The sequence below is a fragment of the Cygnus olor genome, chromosome 2, assembly GCF_009769625.2.
Source record: "Cygnus olor isolate bCygOlo1 chromosome 2, bCygOlo1.pri.v2, whole genome shotgun sequence".
Classification (NCBI taxonomy): Eukaryota; Metazoa; Chordata; class Aves; order Anseriformes; family Anatidae; genus Cygnus; species Cygnus olor.
Window position 1 is genome coordinate 23006681 of NC_049170.1, and position 17224 is coordinate 23023904.

General features: G+C 41.5%; 1 protein-coding gene across 1 annotated transcript in view; it reads left to right on the forward strand.

The window, feature by feature from the left end:
* Positions 1 to 782: 782 nt before the first annotated feature.
* Positions 783 to 17224, forward strand: part of RUNDC3B (RUN domain containing 3B) — a 52736-nt gene continuing 36294 nt past the window's right edge. The window contains exons 1-3 of the mRNA XM_040548898.1: positions 783 to 1078; positions 6763 to 6878; positions 15348 to 15481. Coding sequence (XP_040404832.1) covers positions 975 to 1078; positions 6763 to 6878; positions 15348 to 15481 — 354 coding nt within the window. The 5' untranslated portion in view covers positions 783 to 974. The remainder of the gene's footprint in view (positions 1079 to 6762; positions 6879 to 15347; positions 15482 to 17224) is intronic.

Consider the following 17224-nt stretch of genomic DNA (forward strand, 5'->3'; position numbering starts at 1 on the left):
GAGTAAGAAGTGCTGCAACTTACATTACCATTCAACTTTACTGTGCATAAAGATTTTTCTTTTCCTGAAATGAAAGGCTGTTTTCCCCCAGGAAGGAAGGAAAACATTACCACAGACAACTTGACATTTCCCTTCCCCTCCTTCGCACCCCACAAAGCACAATTCTTACTGATAGCTTTCCCTTCAGAAGAGCTGTGCTACCCGGTTCAGTGACCGAAGCCTCATTTCTCTCTCCCTCCCTCACGCAGCCCAACGCAAAGCCCTATGCCCAGAGCCCTCCTAAGGCTGGCCAGGACCAACACCTTTGCTTCGGGCAGAGACAAGCACCCGCACTTTGCTCGCGGAGCGCATCACCATCTCACTCGCTGTGTCCTTTGACGCCTAGCCGTGCCACAGAGCGGTACCTGACAGCCCGGAGCCCACCCCACCCCACACAGCGCCTCGCTGGGAAGAGCCAACAAGCGAGGGAACCGCCAGTCGGCCCTGAGCCTCAGCCAGGTGCCGGGCGGGCGGACACAAAGGCGAAGGGACCCGGCGGGGAGCAGCTCCCCTCCGGGGAGAGGAGGAGACGCGGAGCGGGCGGCCCCGCCTCGCCCTCAGGCGCGGCCCCTGAGGAGCCCCGGCCCGGCGGCCCCGCCATTGGCTGGCGGCGGCGGCACTCTGCGGCTGCTGCGCCTCCCGCCCGCCCGCCCGCCGTGGCTGCCCGGCTGCCGGCCGCGGGGGGGGCCGAGCCGACCCCGGCCCCGACCCCAACCCCGGCCCCGGCCCCGCTGCGGGGACCCCGCCGCCGCCTCCTCCTCCTCGCCGCCCGGCCCGCCGCCTGTCTCGGGGCGCTGCTGCGGCGCGGAGACGGCGGCGCGAGGGTCTCCTCCTCCTCCTGCTCTTCCTCCTCCTCCTCCTCCGGCAGTGGCGGCGGTGCCGGCATCCCCCGTGCCGCCAGGCCGGGAACAAAGGCTCGGCGGCGGCCGCCCGAAATGGCGTCCCTCGGCTTAGGGGGGCTGAGCGCCGCCGCCCGCAGGAAGAGCGTCCCGTCCCGCAACGCCGCGGTGGAGCGGCGGAACTTGATCACGGTGTGCAGGTGAGACCCCGGCCCCTGCCCCTGCCTCCACCGGCACGGAGGTGCCCGGCGAGCCCCGGCCGAGCGGGGCGGCCCCGCAGCCTCCGCCCTGACTCAGCGCCTCGGCGAGGAGGGGCACGGACAGCGCCGGGGCTGGGTTGGGTGCCAGCCGCCGGGCCTCGACCGCGGGGTGGGGGGTGGATACGGGCAGGGCCCCAAAAGGCCGAGCTGAGAGTGGTGCCGCTGTTAAAGAATAAAAATAAAAGGGTTTGGAGCCGCGCTGAGGGCGTGCGGGGCCGGAGGGGGAGCCCCGGGCTGCTCGGGGGAGCGGCCAGGTGTGCGCCCCCGCCGCCGTGCTGCCGGAGGAGGCGGCGCCGAGGGGATGTTTTCATCCCCAAAATCTGGATCAGGAGATCCGCAGTACGGAGCTAGGCAGGCTGCGTTAAAAAATAAACGCTTAGCCTCTCGGTGCTGGGGTTGCACAAGCTCAGGGATGCTTCCCGAGGTTTCCCGTGTAAGGGTTTTCTATGCTCTCCTTGCCGGGTTGCATGCGGCGTTTCCAAGCCGGCCCCTGGCATCACTGCAAACTTTTAGACGCACGGGTGTGCTGTCAGCGGGGAGGCCATCAGTGCGTTTCTTTCAACTGCTACATTCTCAAGGTGTCAAAAAATTTGAGTATTTTCTGGAGACAGTCTTCAATAGCCTTACGTGAGATATGATGTAATTTTAATTCTTGCAAATTTTAACTGTATCACAACAACTAGGAGATAATTTTCTGTTCTCACTGCTTAATGCTACAGCAGTACTTTTAAAAAAGGCTTGGGACACCCCCTCCCCCTTTTTTTCTTCTTTTATTGTACACCATTTAATGGATTTTACAAAGTGTACCTGTATCATCCAGCTACCCAAAGGAATCTGTCCAGTATTCCTCCAAATCCTAGTATGGCTTTCAGAGCAGCATCTGTAATATATATATATATATATATATATATATATATATATATCAAACTTGTTGAAGCAGATTAAATAGAAGAAATAAAAGTTTTCAGTTTTCTCAACGGCAACTCTGCTGTTACTGCAGATATACTGATATTGCCAATCCCCAGGCTTGGGAAAAGAGCAGTTTTATCAAGTAATAGCACAATTGTGCAGCATATAATCAATGCTTTTTAAAAGAGTGTCTTGTATTCTGCAGAGCTTGCTGCTTTGTTCTGCCACATCAATTGAGAAAAATTCTTTTGCATTCTGTGCTGTTACATTTTTTTGAGTTTATTTCATATACTTGTCATGGTGTTGTAACATAGTTTCTAAGAATCTTGGAAATCTGAGGGCTTTCACTCAAATACATATGAAACAATGAACTGCTGCAGAAAGCACTCAAAATTGGCATATTTAATTATTTTCTGTAAAACGATTTAATTTTGCTATATCCTCACAAAACATGAGATTCCTAGCTTGTCAAGGCAACTTAAATTTGGAAAGAGAGATAAGAAAAAAGGAGAGTTTTTTGTTATGGAGTGCGTACATTTTTACATCTTTATTCTTCTGCCAGTTTGGGTGAAAGTATTTCAAATATTTCTTGCCTTGTTGCAGTTATTACGTTTGCCATTATTGAAAAGTGTTATTTGTTAGGAATAGCCAAATTAGTAGCAAAACTGCAAAAATAATTGTCACAAGTTTTTGACCGGAAAGGACTATGAGAAATTCCTGTTTTTTTGTTTTGTTTTGTTTGTTTGTTTGTTTGTTTGTTTTTAAGAAAAAAAAGCTCCAATGAATTGATTCGATTATATTTGGATGATAGGGTTTGCTGCCCTGTGAAAGTGAGAGGTTACAAGGAGGATATTCTTTTGAAGTACTGTCAGCTAACAGTCTCTAATAATTTAATGAACTATTTTGTCAAAGCTTCAGTTTAGCAGGTTTTTGTTTGATAGTTAGACCAGGCTTTAGGTTTTTAGTACTTTCTTACAGTGATGATATCTAACTCTTCATGCAGATGTGGGTAGGTTCTGAAATTTACAGTTCTGGAAGGAAGAGATGGTTTCTACTAAAATGTTGGGTGCCAGTGTTGCCACAGGAAGCAGTGATGGCTTCCCTAAACTAATTGTATGAGAAAATAGGTGGTTGTGGTTGTGTAACCGCACAGTGGTGATTTAAATTGCAATAATTTTAGCCTGTTTTTTTTTGTTTGTTTGTTTGCTTAAATAAGCATTATGTGTTCTAATCTCTGTCTCTCTCCCTACCTTTCTTCTCCAGACTTTGATGCCTTTCATCTTCCATTAAGCTGAGGATCTTTCCAATAAGCAGGGATTTAGAGGTTGATCTTTCTTTTGTTTTAATCTAGTCCTCTCTAAAATCAAAGATCCATGTGAATACGGGACCACCAGAAAAGCAGAGAGAGGCCTTGGAAGAGAGGGTCTTAGCTATTGCAGAATGCTAGTACAGCATGGAACAACTGGCAGGAAATGTGATTATTTTAAAATAGTGATTTCACTGATATGCATCGAAGCTGTTGCATCTCAGTGATGCTGAACTGAACTGTCTGGTTTCACGTACAAGCCGTGTTGTATGGGGTGTTCATTTATCATCCTGGGGATTATTCTACTTCAATAGTTTGTTCTTTACAGTGACATGTTTTACATCGATTCCCAAATTACAAACTAAATACATTTGAAAAGATCCCTAAATTCATCTGAAAACTGAGAGGATCAGAATCTGACATTGAAAAGTGACAAATTCATATAGCAGGGAAATTTTCCGCCTACTTCCTTTTCTGATTAGAAGCTTGTTGCTGCTTTGTACGTCTTCAAAAGTTCAGTATAAGTTTGGAAAAAAAAAAACAAAAAACAAAGCACCTCTGACCTGGGATATATCCAGAAAAGGTTTGGCTTTGATTTGGAGTTATCCAAGGGATTTGGGAGACCTTCTGGTGCGTCTTGAAAAATGGTGGAGGAACCTACCCAAAAAGGATTTATAGAAATCTTTCTTACTCAAGGATGTTTCTCTCCTACCTAAGAGTTCAGGAGCTCTTGTTAAGGTTGGAGAACTCTGCTGTTTCTGCGTCTGTGGTTCGGCTCAAGCAGGACTATATTTGCGACAGAGACAAATATCTAAGGATCAGAAAACATCGGGGATTACACATTGTCTAGGAACACTGGTATTGGAGTCCCTCCAATGGCAATTACTGCATGGGGGACGAATAAAACACAGCTAAACAAAAAGAAAAAGCCCAAACCCTGTTGTTGCAGTGGAGCAATAGGTTTGGGGAATAAATCGCTCCTCTGATGCCACAGCCAATAGAGAGTTCATCTTAGGGCATTGCAAGTTTGTTTTCATGTCACTTTATTTTTTTCATGCTGTTTTGGTACAATTTCTTCGTTAGCCTCTGCGATGTACGTAGCCTGTCGCTCCAGAGCAACAGGTAGACTGTTGTAGAAGCCCAGTGGAGAGAATATGTGGTTGGGATCCACAAAGGGAAACAAGAAAGCTGCTTGTCATGAGCCTCTGACTCTGTGCCTGCTTGGACATTGTTTCCTAATAGCTCCTGTGTACTTCAGGCTTGACCTTTTCTTTTTTGACGTTCAGTCCCCGGTGGTTCTGCGTAACTGAGGAAAAGCGTGGGCTTTCTTTTTTGGGGTGGGTGTTGAACGCTGGAAATAACGAGGCATCTTTCATGAACGAGTAAAATTACTTACCCCAAAGACATTTCCAGTCGATCAGATTTTGCGTGGTAGCGCTGTTACCTTCCTGCTCTGTGGAAATTGGGCATCCGCACTCGGGCTCCCTGTCAGTTCTCCGAATAGCCAACTTCAGCCCAACTCGCCGTAGCTATACAGGGCTGTTTAAATTTGTGGTGAAAGCGTAGAGCAGAGAGATGGAAAATAATACTCCTACAGAGAGCATGGCGGCACTAATAGGAGCACTTGAAAAGATGGCCATTAATGCTGATGAGCTGTTAGACTCTCTTTTCTAATCAGACCCTAGCTGTGGTGCAGCTTTGAGGAAGCAGTCATTACCGCCATTAGAGTAATCAATAGCAGCGGTACTGACTAGATATAAATTTACTGGTGGGCACGCTTGTCTCTCACTTACTTAAAATTGGTTAAAAACGTGGAGGAGTTCAAAACTGAGTCATAACTTGGCACCGCAAAAGCAGCTTCCTCCCCCAGGCTTCCCCCTCCTTACCCTGCCCGGCCCAAAGCACGAAAACCACAGGAGAAACCTGCAGGAAGGGTCGCGTGGGGAGTCTTTGCTCAGAAGTTTACTTAGGATAACATCATTGAATTGAAACTCCTGAGATATATATGCCAATTCAGTTTGAGCGTAATCGAGGATGGTTTCATTTAGTAAATAAGCGTCAGGAGGCCGCGCTGTCTCCGCTAGGGATGCGGTGAAGTTGCTTTGACAGCAGAGAGCGTTTGGAAACCGTACGGCTGGCTGAGGAAGTCTCTCTCCTGGCCTCTATAGCATGCTGCTTCTGCAGCTGTGCCGTGGTTGGTGGTGAGACGCTGTGAGCCGTGTTTGTTATGGATGTGGCTGTATTTAAGAGGCACTCCACCGCTCCCAGGTACGAAGAACCGGGGATCAGCTGGCAGCGGGCCCGGCAGGCAGGGAAGTGGCACAGCTGGGAGCTGGGTGCTCGGCACAGGGCATGGGGTGAGAGCTTCCTGAGGTGCCTCTGTCTAAGTTCAGATGTGCTGAAACCATGGCCTCAGGCTCTAGCAGGGATCCATTAATACAGATACAGCTTGTTGCAAAAAAAAAAAAAAAAAAAAAAAAAAGACACACCGTGATAAATACCTCCACAAAGCATTACTTTTGGAGTTGAGGACATACCAAACTTGCCTGAAAGCTGAAGAACAAAGAGCAGAAAGTAAAACCTGATTATGATAAAATGGGGAAGGCAAGAGAAATGCACATTTTTGCCGTGTTTCTTGGGGTTTAAATTACCCTCTTCTGAATAACAATAAAGATGTGTACGTGCAGGTGCAACTAAACACAGCTAACACAGACTATATGACTGGTTGCATCTTGTCTGCTTTTGCGAGTGGCTTGATACAGCCTTTCCAAATTCAAGTATTGGATCATTTAAATTGATAGCTTTGCTGGCTTAACAAAGTAATGTGATGCTGAATAAGGATTACCCCATTCTCAGGGAAATCAGCCTGTCCAAGTTAATGCGCAGAGATAACAGTGCATGAAAATTCATTGTTTTATAATATGTTTGGATTATTCTTGCATTAGGATAACATTACAGTGTTCTCAGAATAGAGCTTATACTTCTGATTCTTGGGTATAGATTTTAGGAGTGAAAGGAGTACTGAGGGAAACGCCAAGCAAGAATCATGATGTTTAGCATTATGAAGAAACTGATGTTGGAAGCCTGTGAGTGCTTCTTTTTCTCCAGCTTTATTCAAATATTTTAGAGGAGAGGAAAATAATTAGAAAATATAATTAGTTCACTTTTACATAGAAAGTATGGTGTATGTTTCTTTCTGTTTTTAATGTTTTATGCTGAAGACCAGTGGTGGTTATTGTATTTCCAGGCAAGTTCTTGGTGTGGTTGTGTCTGCATTGCTCTGACTGAACTGGCAATCAAAGGGGGTTTTCTGGGTCTTTGTTCATTTGTTTTATACAAACTACTGTCCTAATATGGAGGACCAATATCTGTCTATATCATTTCTGATTGTCCTTTGCTTATACTGTAGGTTTTCAGTCAAGACTCTGATTGACCGTTCCTGCTTTGAGACTATAGATGACACTTCCCCTGAGTTTAATAATTTCGCAGCCATTCTGGAACAGATTCTAAGTCATCGACTGAAAGGTATGTTAATAAACTTAGTTACTGGTGATGCTTTTTCTGGGAGAGTTTGTGTATGTGTAACTAGTTCATAGAAACTCCTTGATGCTGAATGAAAGTGTTGGCTTTCTTTTGTGTCTGCCCCTTCGCTGTTGCCTTCCTGATGGTGTACATTACTGTGGAAAAGTCAAGGAAACAGTTTTTGTCAGGCATGTTTGTGATGTTCATGTTGGAAGCCTTCTCGGCTGGTAATTAAGCAAGTGGATGTTGCCATGGTGCTGAGCTCTGTCTGCTTTTGTGCTTTATGAGAAGTCAGTGTTCTGGGACTGAAAGACGACTGTGGCGTTTTTTGCTTTAACGGAAGGTATAGGGGCCCTGTCTGTAGTGCTGCTCCCTTGTCTTTCTCCCTTCCTTGCTTTTGTTGCTTGCTTTTCCAGGTACTGTGTTTAGGTCATTTCATTTCCCCGTCCCCCTGCAGTGAAGCTGGCTTTTTTTTGCCACTGGAATGTAATGGATCTGGATTAAATTGCTTTTGAGAAAGGTCAGTTGTTGATTCTCGTCTTGTGTCAGAGTCAGATGTTCTAATTCAAGAAAACGTCTGTTTGCATTTTCTGATTGTTCTAGAGGAAGCTGCTTTGCTGAAAGGACAGAGTGTGCCTTAGCAGTAACAGTCACTAGAAAAGGACTTTGGAAGCTTCTCCTCATTTCTCGGTTCTGTGTATGGTTTCTGAAATTATTTGAGGATTATAAAGGACATCATCTAAATATAGATGTGTAATATGACAATCCACTCCTTTTCATACTTTTGCTTTTTAATATTCATAACTAAGTTTTGTGAACAATATTGTGTGTAGGCTGACATTTGAGTAGCACAATTACTACCTGCTGTCGTTCTGTCAGAGGAGGAAAAAAAAAATCACACAGTGGGGTAGGAACACAGTGTTTGTCACATGGTGACAAAGATTATTGGAGCGATTATGGGCATTTAGCAACTTGACACTGCAGAGAGATTAGACTGTTCCCCCTCTCTCCACTGTGATGTTTGAGCAGAAATCATTATGAATTTTATTTTTGTTTTTATTTTTATTTTTTCCCAGTGTTCTTTTGCTTCACAGCTTATTATTTGGGATGGGCGGTACAGAGAAGAAGCTGTGACGGGTTGGCAAATCAGTTACAGGCAAACAGAATTTGCAAGAAAAAAAATCAAATAAATAAAATCAAAAAAGCTAAAGTCCTCCCCTTGTAATTACCAGGGAACTTTACAGAGTTAAATAAAAATATGGAAAAAGGCAGCAACTTGTGCATCGTGTTGAAAATGGGGAATATAATAAGCTAGATCACTGCGAGTAATTATTTTATTCTTTAAAAACTTGAAAGGGAAATTGAGATAATGTACCGTGACATTTCAAAATTTAAGAGTATTTAATATTATACGACACAGGGCTTGAAAGAAATTGCATTTTACTGATGGAAGTGACTAATATGTTTTGAATGCATACTTAGCGTCAGTGGGAGCGCGCTAAAAGCAGACTGCTGATTGCAGTGGGTTTTGTAAAATGTTGTAAGGCAGGCAGAACATACCTGATGTGCTTGTCTGTGGTAACATAAATGGCTCCATTGTATCACAGGATAATCTCATGGCAGTACTGTTAAACAGATGGGCCAGATTTGAGAGTTTGAGTATATAGACATTAACTTTCGTAAAGCCACGGCAAATAACGATTCTTAATCTTTAACTTCCATCAGCGATATGGGCACTATTTTCAAATTGAGTTTTCGTAGGTAGCTGCGCTGCTGTTGCCAGCTTAGAATAGCAAAAGGGTCAGGAAACAACATTCCTGGTGGTTTGGGTGGTTTTGGTTTTTCTTTTCTTTTTTCCTCTCTTGTGCAGCTTAATACAGAATGTTTATTTTCTCTAGAAAAGTGACCCCAAGTGAACCTAATGAGGTTCAAAAAGTCTTAAGTGCAAGGTGCTGCACCTGGGCCGGGCCAATCCCAGACATGAGCACAGACTGGGAGAGGAACTCACTGAGAGCAGCCCTGCAGAGAAGGATTTGGGGTTCTGGTGGATGAAAAGCTCAACGTGAGCTGGCAGTGCATGCTTGCAGTCCAGAAGGCCAGCTGTGTCCTGGGATTCATCAAAAGAGGAGTGGCCAGCAGGGGAGGGAGGTGATTGTACCCCTCAGCCCTTGTGAGGCCCTACTTGGAGTGCTTTGTCCAGGTCTGGGGCCCCCAGCACAAGAAGGATGTGGAGCTGTTAGAACGGGTTCAGAGGAGGGCCATGAAGTTGATCAGAGGGCTGGAGCACCTCGCCTATGAAGACAGGCTGAGAGAGCTGGGGGTGTTCAGCCTGGAGAAGAGAAGGCTCCGGATTGACCTCATTATGGCCTTTCAGTACTTAAAGGGGACTTATAAAAAAGAGGGATAGCAACTCTTTGCTCAATCAGATAATGGTAGGACAAGGGGGAATGGTTTTAAACCAAAAGAGGGGAGATTTAGATTAGATATGAGGAAGAAATTCTTCACTCAGAGGGTGGCGAGGCCCTGGCACAGGCTGCCAGAGAAGCTGTGGATGCCCCATCCCTGGAGGTGTTCAAGGCCAGGCTGGATGGGGCTTTGGGCAACCTGGTCTGGTGGGAGGTGCCCCTGCCCATGGCAGGGGTTGGAACTGGGTGATCTTTAATGTCCCTTCCAACCCAAATCATTCTATGATTCTATTATTTCACTGTCATTTTGTACTTAGCTAAATGTTTATATTTCTGTTAAACTAATCTTTAGTGTTATCTGCCACTGTAAAAAAATCTTCTTGACCTCTTTTACACTGACTTCATGCCCCCGCCCTTTCCCTGGTATTTGCTTTTGTCCCAACCAAACAGGCAGAAAACCAGTGACTTTCCCCATGAGCACACTTCAACCAAAGTGCTCTTTTTCTTAAAAGTGGTTTAGATGTGGGCGTTTGCTTAGTAATAAAATGAGGTTAGCATAACTCTATCAGCTCACACAATGGAGGTGTGTGACTGCTGCTTGAATGCAGCTATCTGTTCATGTGCCACAGCAGACCTCGTGCATGTGACACCAAAGCAGTACCATAAAAGATAACATAGTATGCTGTGGTCAAAACGTTGGCCACCTCTGTACACCAGTGATGAAAGAAGCAGTCAGGAATAGACCACTTGTTAGAAAAAGTGGTCTGGCTCACAGCCTGTTTTCGAATTACCCCAAGGAAGATCGTGTGGGTAAGCATAAATTGTCTTTGCAGGGATTGGAAGCTGTTGAGTGCCCTCTGCTCCAGAAAGTGGAAAGAGAATTATCCCTGCACTGTGTGATGCTGTGTGCAGTACTCCCTAGGAGTGCTGGATTTAACTGTGAATGCAGAGTAGGTCCAATATCATAATGAGAAGGGTATAATGTGTGTGTCCTTCAAGTCTGCTGGCAAGATATGATACTAATGGACAGGACAATTGAAAATCTTGAAAAGGCAGGAGAGAAGGAGTGACAGACAGAAGACATGATTCTTAGGTTCCTTGTTCGGCATAAGAATTTGCATGATTTCATAATGCAGCAGACTAGTGGTTTTCCGAGTGGATACACAACATTTTAAGGTCTCTAAACCAAGTAGGAGCTATAGTTCTGAATGGGGATTTTACAAAATTGTGTACAAATGTATGTGTATTTAATAATCTTTACTGCAAGGTGCCATAATTTCAGGAGCCATTTTTTTGTCCAGATAGTTTGGAATTTTTTCTTTCTTTATCTTTCAGTACTGTGGAGATTTTAGCCATACCTCTTAACTGTCTTAATGGCTTCTTGTATTCACTGCTAGCCTTAATTTTTTCAAATATCTTTCTGTAAGTGTCCTTTTTATCAAGTCAGCTGAGTGCATAGTTAGTGCAGAAATGATAGGGGCATAGGAAATTGTTCAGCAACAGTACTTGGATTTGATCATAGATATATCCTAGCTAATTTAGTACCTGAGGCCAATTCAAAGTGATGTATATGTCGTCTTTACTGTATTACAGTGTTGTATGTTTTCTGCCTTTTTCTGTTATTTTAAATTAATTTTAGTGGAGTTAGCAAGGAGGAACTACAAAAACTATTGTAGATTTTTATGGTCATCATCTCTAATGTTTTTCTGAAAACTCATCTCTAACATATTTCTGAAAACTACTGTCATACGTATGTATTTGTTGACTTACTGTGTCTTTATTTTAATATCCTTTACAACAAATGTGTTTATATCCAAGCTGTTAGCCAGTATGCGTGCTACAAATAGCTTTAATATAAACTAGGTCCTGGCACTGACAGCACACGTAGTGCTTCTTGCTTGTGACTCTTGTAATTTTTGCGTGTCATAGTTACTGTGAGCATCCTTGTCATCTGTAAGCTTATTTTGCACTTACCACCATAATGACACAAAAATGTGCTGTACTTTGCTATTTTGGCGCTTTCACAGCTTCACATGCCTTTTATCCTGTATGTACATGTAGAAGGTATTATAAAAATGTCAGAAGTTTTTGCTAGAGTTGTCCTTAGAAGCTGCTTATCTCTGTCTGTCTTTGATCTACATTATCCCTAATTTGTAGTGACTGGAGTTTGTTTTCTTTTCTTTTAGTAAACTTACTATGAGTAGTAAGCCCCTAGGGTGGTCAGTGCTGCTTGAGTGGAAAGATAAATGTAATAGTTGTCTTCCCTTCCCTATTCTACAAAATGTTTGACAAAATGCATTATCAGTAGTCTGGCAACAGTGATGGTAAATGGCCATATGAGTGATGGTGCTGGTAAATAAAATGTTATCCAGTTTTAACGCTATCTTCTTCATAGTAAGCTGAACTATTACATAGTTTATTTCTGAAGCAGTGACAGACTTTTCTGCCACTTCTTATCCCTTCCCATATGGTTTTTATTTTACTTATTTTTTAGTTTCAGAAAAAAAAAAGCTCGTTGCTAACTGCTATTTAATAGAGCCTCATTTTCTTTAAGCAATGAGTATTAATATAATTTGTATTGATCAGAATTCCCCGAATTCTAGTAAAGTTTTAAAAGCATAAGCAGGGGTTACAAAGGGATAGAGCATGAGTTATGTCTGCAGAAGAGAGCTTGGGCTTGCAGGCCTAGGGCACAGGGGAGGAAGCGTGGTTCTTTGAGCAAGGTGCAGCTGGTAGTGCTGCTCATCCTGGGAGACAGACGTTGCTCAGTAAGAGTTAACGCCGTGGTGATGTAGTGGAGGTGAAAATGCAACCTTATGGAGGTACTGAAGGCCCTACTGTTGTGAAATAGGGAAAATCTAAGCATATAGTTGCAATGGCCCTTTATTTGGTGTGATAACATTATGTTAATGTGTTCTAAGCAGAATAGCTTTTGTTACTAGATTTAATATTTATGTACACATAGTGACCCTATTACTATTTTTGGCTAGAAAGAAATAGGAGGGCTCTTGTGCACTTTGTGGTTTAGCTCGTTCTTTCTCCTGTGTGGAGAAAATAATCTTAAATGAATTGTAATGGTCTTGGGGAGCTATTTTATAAACTACTGTAAATTTTCACTGATTCATTCTGGAGGCCCAAAATAAAGAGTACGTACTGTGGAAATTCCTCAGAGGAATAGCATGCCACTTTGTTACTAACAAGTTGTGTTAAAACTTGCCATTTGCAGAACAGGTAAATTTTCTGCAAATTAATAATGGTATGGAGAAGCTGGGGGAGAGCCTTCCTGTACCTTAGGACATCCTGATTGTTACTGCTTTGCAACGGGGCAACTTTTTCTAAATCTGAAGTTGGACCGTGAATGAGTAGGAGTCAAGCTGCTTTAATGGCTTATTTGAGAAGAATTTCTTGGGAGTGAGAAAAGATCTGCACCAGCTAGCGTTTGTTGTGGATATTTGTATTTAGTTTCCAGACTGGAGCAAGCGATGGGGTGATATGAACAGGTGTGCAAGAGTATTTAAAAATGTGATTAAATAAATAAAAAATCATAATAGTGTTTCTATTTGCTTTGTATTTCTATAACCTAGAATCAAATTAATTTGAACAGTGCTTGATGTTGTTAGGTCAGCATGGAAGCTGTATATTCAATTTTGACTGGCTGACAAAACCAGTGATGCCTTTCCTGTTGGAAGACCTGTGAGCCTCTGAATCTTTTGATGATCTGTAAACTTCATGGTGAAGGCCACATACTCTATGTACTTTGGACCCCCCAGGAAACTTGCTGCTTCCTTAAGAAGAGCTTTGGCAGAGGATGTGTTTTATGCTAAACCTAGCTTTCAATTTTTTTAGGACCCTTTAAAACCAAGATCTGGTTTTAGCATTTTCATTTCTCATTCTTGAGAGTTCTCATGGCTGTGTACATTAAGTTCATTATCTGAAGATTAAATAGAATCTCATACACTGCAAGTGTTTAAAATTGTAGGAAATGTACAGGTTAGGATCTTATTTAGCAGTTTTTAAAGTATACTCTCACTATTCTGTCATTCTTCTCCAATGTTTTTTTGGTGTATGGAATGGTTATGGATGTTTTTCTCAAGATGGTGTTAATTACCAGAGTGTGGGCAACACCTCACTTACAGGGAGAAAATGGTGAAATACGGAAGTCCTAGGTTCAGAAAAGGCCCGAGGACAGTTCTCCCTGAAGTCTGGAATCCATCCTACCAGTTCATGCAGAGCTGGCTGTGAGGTTGTAGCCCGCTGTTATGGCAGAGCATAGCATAATTATGCCCAGCTTGCTTTGTCGATCAGTGTAAGCCAAATAAGTGCTGTGTGCTGGTACGTATCTCTATTATGAAGGTATTTTTGGTTTTGACTTCAGAAAACTATAGAGCAAAACTGTCCGTTTCTTGCAGAATGTATTCTGTCTGTGAAGAAGCGTTGTATGATATGCTGCCTTTAGTAGCTGGGACTGGAATTAGTGACATGAAGTCATCTTCACGCCTCAGTTGCATTTAATTTTGCTGGTATAAGCCCCTGGGCAGAAATGTTTCTGATATGATAAAGAATATGAAAAACACCAGTAGCTTTTGGTGTTGTTAAAACATTGTTGAATTGTTGTTGCTGTCCACTACACTTGACATTTCAAAAAGAGGAAGTTCATAAGATCAGTTACCTTACAGAAATGCTTTTATTTTAGTCCTCAGAGCTGAGAAGATCTGAAGCTACTGCAGCTACAGCACGTTGGGATTTTGTTTTTTCCTTTGGCATATTAAGTTTCTATATATTAATTTCTTCCACTCTCTCTGTCTCTCTCTCTCTCTTTTTTTTTTTTTTTGAAAGTTCTTTATCAAGCTTTTTATTTATCAAATAAATCCATGTGGCAAAGTAAGCAGATGGGCCACACAGTCAAGTTGCCTGCACCCTCAGGGGGGGAAGGAAGCAAAAGCAAAACTTTGCTTGAATTTCTTAGGATCACAGGGGGCAGATCTTTGACACTACTCCAGCTATACTTAAAGCAAAGACAAGTCACACTAGATGGAGATATCCTTGGCATTTCTTCTGGCATTTTATTTTCAGCGTGTATGATTTACAGTATCGGTCTAATGTATTCTTTCTTGAAATCTGAGCTTTCTAACAAGCAAAAGAACTACCAGTCTTTCTGATAAACTAGTAAAGCTTCAGAAGTACAACTCAAGACATGAAATAAAATTAGCTTAAAAATAAGATCTTTTATACAGAGAAAAGGTTTTGTATGTATGTAATAATGGCAGTCACCAGAGGGCAATATTCATCTTACTTTTTTTTACATATTTCTTTGCAACTGTGTGCTGTTAAGTTTGGAAAATGAGGTTTCACTGTTGCCTCTGCAATGAAATTTATTGTGCGGTAGTTTTCTGATGGTAACGCATCCCAAGCTGAAAAAAAAAATATAATAATGAATGGTTTTAATTAACGATCCGGAAGAGATGTTGATTTGCTGAATTCATTTTGGTTAACTTCCCAAGGAGTATTCTGTGTGTACTCTAAAAGTAAATTGTGAATGCAAAACTTTTTTGGCCATTAATCTATTTCTCCTTCTCTGAAAGCACATTATGAAAAACTTCAACTTTGCGCCTAAAATAAAGATAACAGCACAACGACAAAGACTGGTCATTTTTTGTGTGTATCTGTGTGTATGTAAAGAACAAAATGCTCTTTACTTCTTGCATCGTATTTTTGAGTCACAACAGTGTGTGCTCTGGTGTGACTAAAGAGTCCCATGTAGTACTCTGAGAATTACTATAGCATACTAATAAGGAAAAAAAAAAAAAAAAAAAACAAGAAAATACAGGCATGTACACAAAAATCCCAAACTTCTTTCACATCGTTTTCAAATTAGCGAGCTGCATAATGCAAGTTGCTTTTTCCACCCGTGCGGACGGTTTTCAGGAATTTGTGGACTTGCTGGTATAAAATACCGTCACTGCAGGCATTGCGTAGGAAGCACAGGGAGGTATTTTAATTATACTCATCTCCAATAAGCAGGGAGGGAGGTTCATAAATCTTTACATATCTTGTATTTTGATTTAAGGTCAAATCACCTGGTTCGGCTATGAAAGTCCTCGTAGTTTTTGGGACTACATTCGAGTAGCTTGCCGAAAAGTCTCTCACAATTGCATCTGCAGTATTGAGAACATGGAGAATGTCGGTTCTTCTAGAGCTAAGGTAGGGGAGAAAAAAGCCAAATTGACTTTTATATTACTCTTTCTTCTATGTAAAGGTAGCTGACACTTCTGTACCCAGAAAAAAAACATATGACTAAACTTGCCCTATTTACATTTTTCATTGTTTGAAATAATTATTTTTGATATCTACCTAGTAAATATTTATTTAAAAGAAAGAAAAAAAATCTTTGATCTGAATGTGTTTCCTTTTAAATTTATGTTATAGTAGAATAAATCTCAAATTCTGGATTCATTAAGTATGTTGTATCATAAAATTATTGCCTTCGTATTTTTTAGCTTATGCCATTTTTTGGAAAATGCATTCTGTTGAGAGAAATTAAGTTCATGTGGGCATACCTACATAATATAGTTTAAAATTGTAGATTTTTTTTCCTAACATAAATATCATTTTACTTTGTACGCAGTGTATGCACTAATAGAAAAAGTGGGTTCAGCTCTTGAGGGTTTTTTGTGTGACTGTGTAGGAAGCCTTAAATGGGTTTGAATTTATTTGGTAATAAAGATCCAGCATTTTAAAGGATCTGTATCTAAATGACATCACAATTTCTGATTTTAGTTACCATAAAATTATTAAGGAGTTAACAATGCAATATGTTCATATACATGTGAACTAAATGTCCTCTCAGTAAATCTTAGTAGCTGAGATAGCGTAGATCAACATCTTGAATAAATGTTGTTTTTTGTTGGATAGAGATGATGGGTATTTTTTAGTAGATTGAGATGCTTTTCAGTAGCTTGCATTTCTGTCTTTACCAAGTAAGGCTGAAGTACAAGTAGTATGAAAAGGATGTACAAGTTAGCGTGTTTTTTTTTTCCTTAACTTTACTGGAAGTAGTTGTTTTTAACAGGTATCCAAACTGTGTTTCATGTCTGTTTTTAAAATATTTTAGTTCCAGATTTTGATTGTACTCTAGATTGTTCACAAAAACTTTGTGGTGTATAATTTTTTTTTTCAGGGGTGTGATTGTGGTTAACGCATTTCAAGTTAGAGTTAGTTACAGAACCACAACTTCCATCAATGAAAGATGATGATGCTTAGATCAAACAGCCCCATGAATCTAGTAGATCTTCAGCTACTCTGATGATCCGTACTGTCGTGGAACAGCTTATTTACTATGTCTGTTGCTACTCTCTTCTTTTGTATAGACTCAGTTTTAAATTTTATACATTAAAATAATATCTATATATTTATATCTGTAATTTGTCTGAAGAATTTTTGAAATACTAGAGCCCCTGTGATAAAAAGCTATTGACTGGCTTTCCTACCTCAAATACTATATCCTATTCCTAGCACTCAGTTCACTGGAGTTGATTAAATTGATTAAATCAGGCAGTTTATGTCGAGATCCAGAAATTCAGATAATTTGGAAAACTTATCTCCAGACACTTTCTGGAGTGATTCACATCCTAGAATCTGATGATTATATAGCCTATATTTGAGATTTATTTTAAAAGTTTTTCTGAATTCCAAAATTTAATCCCATAAATATTAGTATCCCATAAATTCAGTAGATAATAAGATGCAAAGCTACTGTCTGTAATATTCTTATACATAAATTAAACTTCTCTTTTACACTGTGGGAAAACTCCATGTCAAATAATAAACAACAAAAAAGCTAATTCATGCAACTAGTGTGGAGAGCAGCGTTAAAATTTTAAAGGTGTGTGTGGGAAGAATTTTGGATGTCCATATCTGAAAAGGCTGAAGGCGTGTTGACACAGG